The 7752-nt window shown below is 46.5% G+C and overlaps 1 protein-coding gene across 1 annotated transcript in view; it reads left to right on the forward strand.

The window, feature by feature from the left end:
- The window catches only part of LOC140400146 (histone H2B-like), a 63884-nt gene extending 59305 nt beyond the window's left edge, over positions 1-4579 (forward strand). Inside the window, exon 2 of the mRNA XM_072489617.1 lies at positions 3549-4579. Within this exon, the coding sequence (XP_072345718.1) occupies positions 3621-4007 (387 nt within the window). The 5' untranslated portion in view covers positions 3549-3620 and the 3' untranslated portion in view covers positions 4008-4579. The remainder of the gene's footprint in view (positions 1-3548) is intronic.
- The last annotated feature ends 3173 nt before the right edge of the window (positions 4580-7752 follow it).

A 7752-nucleotide genomic window follows, 5' to 3' on the forward strand; every position in this document is an offset into this window, starting at 1 on the left:
GTCACACTGTATCAGAGAGTGAGTGTCAGAGAGTGAGTATATCCCACACTGTATCAGAGAGTGAGTAAATCCCACACACACTATGTCAGTGAGTGAGTAAATCCCACACTCACACACTATCAGAAAGTGAGTAAATCCCACACTCACACTGTATCAGAGAGTGAGTAAATCCCACACTCACACACTGTATCAGAGAGTGAGAAAATCCCGCACTCTCACACTGTATCTGAGAGTGAGTAAATCCCACACTCTCACTGTATCAGAGAGAGTAAATCCCACAGTCACACACTGTATCAGAGAGTGAGTAAATCCCACACTCACACGCTGTATCAGAGTGAGTAAATCCCACACTCACACACTTTATCAGAGTGAGTAAATCCCACACTCACACACTGTATCAGAGAGTGAGTAAATCCCACACACACACTGTATCAGAGAGTGAGTAAATCCCACACTCACAGACTGTATCAGAGAGTGAGTAAATCCCACACTCAGACACTGTATCCGAGAGTGAGTAAATCCCACACACACTGTATCATAGAGTGAGTAAATCCCACACACACACTATCAGAGAGTGAGTAAATCCCACACACACACTATCAGAGAGTGAGTAAATCCCACACTCTCACACAGTATCAGAGAGTGAGTAAATCCCACACTCTCCCACTGTATCAGAGAGTGAGTAAATCCCACACTCTCACACAGTATCAGAGAGTGAGTAAATCCCACACTCTCACACAGTATCAGAGAGTGAGTAAATCCCACACTCTCACACTGTATCAGAGAGAGTAAATCCCACAGTCACACAATGTATCAGTGAGTGAGTAAATCCCACACACACACACTGTATCAGAGAGTGAGTAAATGCCACACTCACACACTGTATCAGGGAGTGAGTAAATCCCACACTCACACACTATCAAAGAGTGAGTAAATCCCACACTCACACACTGTATCAGAGAGTGAGTAAACCCCACACTCACACACTGTATCAGGGAGTGAGTAAATCCCACACTCACACACTGTATCAGAGAGTGAGTGAATCGCACACTCACACACTGTATCAGAGAGTGAGTAAATCACACACTCTCACACTGTATCAGAGTGAGTAAATCCCACACTCACACACTGTATCAGATAGTGAGTAAATCCCACACACACTGTATCAGAGAGTGAGTAAATCCCACACTCACACACTATCAGAGAGTGAGTAAATCCCCCACACACACTGTATCAGTGAGTGAGTAAATCCCACACTCACACACTATCAGAGAGTGAGTAAATCCCACACACACTGTATCAGAGAGTGAGTAAATCCCACACACACACACTATCAGAGAGTGAGTAAATCCCACACTCACACACTGTATCAAAGAGTGAGTAAATCCCACACTCACACTGTATCACAGAGAGAGATAATCCCACACATACACTGTATCAGAGAGTGAGTAAATCCCACAGTCACACAGTGTATCAGAGAGAGAGTAAATCCCACACTCACACGCTATGTCAGTGAGTGAGTAAATCCCACACTGTATCAGAGAGCGTAAATCCCACACACACACACTGTATCAGAGAGTGAGTAAATCCCACACTCTCACACTGTATCAGAGAGAGTAAATCCCACAGTCACACAATGTATCAGAGAGTGAGTAAATCCCCCACACACACACTGTATCAGAGAGTGAGTAAATCCCACACTCACACACTGTATCAGAGAGTGAGTAAATCCCACACACACACTGTATCAGAGAGTGAGTAAATCCCACACTCTCACACTATCAGAGAGTGAGTAAATCCCACACTCACACACTGTATCAGAGAGTGAGTAAATCCCACACACACACTGTATCAGAGAGTGAGTAAATCCCACACTCTCACACTATCAGAGAGTGAGTAAATCCCACACTCACACACTGTATCAGAGAATGAGTAAATCCCACACTCACACACTGTATCGGAGAGAGTAAATCCCACAGTCACACAATGTATCAGAGAGTGAGTTCATCCCACACTCACACACTGTATCAGAGAGAGAAAATCTCACAGTCACACAATGTATCAGAGAGTGAGTAAATCCCACACTCACACACTGTATCAGAGAGTGAATAAATCCCACACTCACACACTGTATCAGAGAGTGAGTTAATCCCACACTCACACACTGTATCAGAGAGTGAGTAAATCCCACACTCACACACTATCAGAGAGTGAGTAAATCCCACACACACACACTGTATCAGAGAGTGAGTAAATCCCACACTCACACACTGTATCGGAGAGTATGTGTATTCCACACTCGCACTACATCAGAGAGTGAAGAAATCCCACACTCACACACTGTATCAGAGAGTGAGTAAATCCCACAGTCACACTGTATCAGAGAGTGAGTGTCAGAGAGTGAGTATATCCCACACTGTATCAGAGAGTGAGTAAATCCCCCACACACACTGTATCAGTGAGTAAATCCCACACACACTATGTCAGTGAGTGAGTAAATCCCACACTCACACTGTATCAGAGAGTGAGAAAATCCCGCACTCTCACACTGTATCTGAGAGTGAGTAAATCCCACACTCTCACTGTATCAGAGAGAGTAAATCCCACAGTCACACACTGTATCAGAGAGTGAGTAAATCCCACACTCACACGCTGTATCAGAGTGAGTAAATCCCACACTCACACACTGTATCAGAGTGAGTAAATCCCACACCACACACTGTATCAGAGAGTGAGTAAATCCCACACACACACTGTATCAGAGAGTGAGTAAATCCCACACTCACAGACTGTATCAGAGAGTGAGTAAATCCCACACTCACACACTGTATCCGAGAGTGAGTAAATCCCACACACACTGTATCAGAGAGTGAGTAAATCCCACACACACTATCAGAGAGTGAGTAAATCCCACACACACACTATCAGAGAGTGAGTAAATCCCACACACACACTATCAGAGAGTGAGTAAATCTCTCACTCACACACTGTATCAGAGAGTGAGTAAATCCCACACTCACACACTGTATCAGAGAGTGAGTAAATCCCACAGTCACACACTGTATCAGAGAGTGAGTAAATCCCACACTCACACACTGTATCAGAGAGTGAGTAAATCCCACACTCACACACTGTATCAGAGAGTGAGTAAATCCCACACTCACACACTGTATCAGAGAGTGAGTAAATCCCACATTCTCACACTATCCATGAGTAAATCCCACACTCGCACATTCCAAGAGGCTCACAGTTCCTGAAGGAATCCCACACTCCCGCACAGTCTCTCTGTGGTGAAGGGTCCCTCTTACCGACAGCCAGGTGACTTTTCCCGGTGAATCTTTACACACTGACAAACTGGGACTGGAGACATTCTTTCTGAAATGTACTTCCTGTTAGTAATATGATTGTAATCTGAGGTTTATGATTGGTGGAAAATCCTAATTCTGATTGGTCTGTTTTTATATCCTGTCAATTAAGCAGAACATAACTGGCTGTCCTCATTCTCACAATGTCCAATCACAATCATTCCTTTCCCCATTCCTCATTAGCATAGATGTGAGGCTCTGTCTATTTAATCAGCGCTCGGAAGGGGTTTGCTTTATTTCTGGGTGAAATTGAAGATGGCTGACGAGAAGAAACCAACATCGAAACCAGCTTCCAAGAAGGGAGCCAAGAAAGTCATTAAGAAACCGGCAGTAAAGGGCGGCAAGAAGCGGCGAAGGTCGAGGAAGGAGAGTTACTCCATCTACATCTACAAAGTGATGAAGCAGGTTCACCCCGACACCGGCATCTCCTCCAAGGCCATGAGCATCATGAACTCGTTCGTCAGCGATATTTTCGAGCGCATCGCGGGTGAGGCTTCCCGCCTGGCCCATTACAACAAGCGCCACACCATCAGCTCCCGGGAGATCCAGACCGCCGTGCGCCTGCTGCTGCCCGGGGAACTGGCCAAGCACGCCGTGTCGGAAGGGACAAAGGCGGTGACCAAGTACACCAGCTCCAAGTAAAACTCCACAATGGACTGAAAACCACCCCAAACACAACGGCTCTTTTAAGAGCCACCCACAATCTCTGTGAAAAAGCTGCACCATCTTTTCCCGCATTGACTTGATGAGAAATCTCTTTGTGGAGGAGAGAGATTTGTCCCGTTCCAGAATGTTGTGAATGTGGCTTCATACCCGCCCGTCACAGACAGTTTCACACAGAAGAGAATCAAACTGAATTGAGAGCGGATTTTAAACCCAGTCGGGTATTTGTGACGGACAATGAGGAGAAACACAATTTCAGGAGGGAATTATTTAAATTTAATGATAACTATATTCAGAGTTTAACAACTGGTGAGTTAAATTCATAAGGAAATTGTTTTTTTCTCTCTCGGGTGTTGTATTTACCCCTCCCGGAACAGAGTAAAGGCGGGAATGAAGAGGTTATTTTCGGGCTGATCTGTTTATTCCGCAGTTTTCCCAGGGGACGGAACCAGCGAGATTTGAGCACACACAGGACCTGAGTCCATTGCAGCGCTTTAAGATCTGCCTCTCCCCGGCCCTCCCTATTCTCCGGACACAAAGCTGCCTGTTCCACCGGCTGGATAGAGTCGGGGATTCTCTCCACACTTCCCAGTGTAACATTCCCGGCCGCTTTCAGGAGAGAGGCTCAGAAATCAGCCCTTTCTCTCTGTCCCTGTGAAGCCTGTGTGAAGGAGTTGGTTGGTAATCTCTGTTTCTGCTTTTGCAGTGAGCTGAGATTTGCTCCGTTTTAAATTGCTGAACGGGGTCTTATTACCGCCGGTTACAGAGAAGAGATTGACAAATTCAATCTGTTACTAAAATAGCGCCCGGATTCTGGGATGGAAAAATCAATAAACAGATAACAAAGTGTGAGATTCAAATAGTTTCCTGAACATTGAGCCGGTCCGTTATTTGGGATTTTCCTGCACTGAAATTGGCGGGATTTTGTAATTTGAAAATGTCAGCCAATCAAAACCTGTAGCTCCTTCTCTCCAGCTCTCCGATTGGTTCAGGCAGAATTCACCGCAGCCTTGGCTTTGTGCTGAAAGCTGTTATTATTCTGTTATTTTCACAGCCCCCAAATCACCTCATTAGCAGCTGTTTTTAGCGGGAACGGAGCCTTCTCCCAATTCCTGAAATGTTCATTGATCCATCATTTTATTCCCAGTAATTCCCGCAGGGTAACAGTCCGGAGTGGGATGATTCCAGAGCGGAATAAGGAGAGCTCTGAGGACTCAATCCCACTCCCTGTTTTCAGTGAAGGACACTCGGTCCTGACTGAAGACTAAACGGAGCGTTTTCCTTCCGGGAATGCTGTGAACAGGGATTGATTCCCGCCCGGGACAGTTAGAAAGTGAGAGGAGAATGAATCACATTTAAACTAAATGTTAAACCCGCGCCTGTGATTGGTAACGGGAAGCGCTGAATTAAACCAAATAAATAGAAGGGATTTGAAATCTCTGACGAAGGACGACATTTATTTGAATTCGCTCCTTTGCCACAATGAAATTGGCGGCTTTTTGAAATGGACAAATTCTCAGCTTCTGCCGGTTGTTGTGGGTAAATCCCGCCCTCTTCTGTTTCCAGTGAGCTGATTGGTGCAGAATATAGGCAAATGAGGTGAACTGAGCAGCGACCAATCAGAGGAGCTGTCAGTTTATAAAAGAGTAAATGCTGGAGAAATTGTTCATTGTGTGAAAGAGTTTGTGAGATTGTGACAATGTCTGGAAGAGGAAAGACCGGCGGTAAAGCTCGGGCCAAGGCCAAGTCTCGCTCCTCCCGGGCTGGACTGCAGTTCCCGGTGGGCCGTGTTCACAGGCTCCTGAGAAAGGGCAACTATGCCCAGCGTGTGGGGGCCGGAGCCCCGGTCTATCTGGCTGCTGTGCTCGAGTATCTGACCGCTGAAATCCTCGAGCTGGCCGGCAACGCGGCCCGGGACAACAAGAAGACCCGCATCATCCCCAGGCACCTGCAGCTGGCCGTCCGCAACGACGAAGAGCTCAACAAGTTGATGGGAGGGGTGACCATCGCTCAGGGCGGGGTGCTGCCCAATATCCAGGCCGTGCTGCTGCCCAAGAAAACCAGCGCTGGCGCCGGCAAGAAGTGAAGCGACCATTCTTTAATCTAATAACACAAAGGCTCTTTTCAGAGCCACTCATTTTATCTGAAAAAGGGCCAACTATTGTCTGTCCCTCAGATTCTGCTCGGCTACTTAATGTGCAAACGTTTCACGCTTTATGACATCAATCCGCAGCGCATTCTGTGCAGATTATTTACATATTCAGTATTTATGATACATGTGAATTGACGGTGTTTATTGAGGATAAAAGTCTGTGAACTGAATTGATCTTAGTTTCAATAATATTCCTCAAAGAAGGAAGCCTGTAACTTGTAATCTATCCGCAATTGATTCCGCTCTATTTACTGTGTAGATGTTACTGCGATGACTATATCTGTAAGTGGGTTACTGTGTGACTCGCTTCATACTCGGAGCCTCAGATTAACCTCAACCCCTGGCTCAATTTGCAGGAAAGTTTTTATGGAAGCAGTTTATTGGGGTAAGAAATCCTGGGTAACTGAAATTGTAGATCCAATAAAAATGTTTTGATATTACATACTGTGCGGCCAAACTGACACCATCGTTTATAAACTATGAATTTTCTTTGAGATATGGAGACGAGAAACGTCATTATGATGCAGAGTAAATTGTGAGAATTCCCCTCAAACCTCCTCCTGCTGTGATGGCAACTTTTCTGTGAGTGAGTTGGCCTTTACGGTCTTTCTGCCTTCCTATCGAACCATCCATTTATCTATGCAAGTTTCTACCTCACTATCTACATATCTATCATTGGACTCGAAACGTTAGCTCTTCTGTCCCTACACATGCTGCCAAACGTGCTGAGATTTTCCAGCATTATCTCTTTCGTATTTATCCCTCCATATCTGTCGGTCCGTCTTTCTACCCATTAATCTAAGTTACTCTTTCGAAGGGTCGGTGCAGTCCCGATGATTACATGAGATATTGTTGATGTTTGTATTAGCAATCACCGCAAGTCTAGTGAATTGGGCTGAAATTAAATACAGGCTGGCCCACAACTGAGAACGGATCCAGGGGAATGAGGAAACAGATAGCAGGGAGAAAAAAATAAAGGCAATAAAATAAATTCCTGAATCGAAACACTGGATGTGGAAGCTCTTTTCCTGACAGACTTGGTGGCTCTTAAAAGAGCCTTTGTTGTTGTTGGTGCTGAATCCGGGCTTTAGGCGCGTTCCCCGCGGATGCGGCGGGCCAGCTGGATGTCTTTGGGCATGATGGTGACTCGCTTGGCGTGGATGGCGCACAGGTTGGTGTCCTCAAAGAGCCCCACCAGGTAAGCCTCGCTGGCCTCCTGCAGGGCCATGACGGCGGAGCTCTGGAAGCGCAGGTCTGTCTTGAAGTCCTGAGCGATCTCTCGCACCAGGCGCTGGAAGGGCAGTTTGCGGATCAGCAGCTCGGTGGATTTCTGGTAGCGGCGGATCTCCCTCAGAGCCACAGTGCCGGGTCTGTAGCGATGGGGCTTCTTCACTCCGCCCGTGGCTGGAGCGCTCTTGCGGGCCGCTTTGGTAGCCAGCTGTTTGCGAGGAGCTTTGCCTCCGGTCGATTTGCGCGCTGTCTGCTTGGTCCTGGCCATGATGTGAAACTGGGGGAAACGCACACGCTGAGAATGCTGGCGCCGCTCTCTCGCTGCCTATTTAAGACATTATA

Source organism: Scyliorhinus torazame, chromosome 24, assembly GCF_047496885.1.
Source record: "Scyliorhinus torazame isolate Kashiwa2021f chromosome 24, sScyTor2.1, whole genome shotgun sequence".
Classification (NCBI taxonomy): Eukaryota; Metazoa; Chordata; class Chondrichthyes; order Carcharhiniformes; family Scyliorhinidae; genus Scyliorhinus; species Scyliorhinus torazame.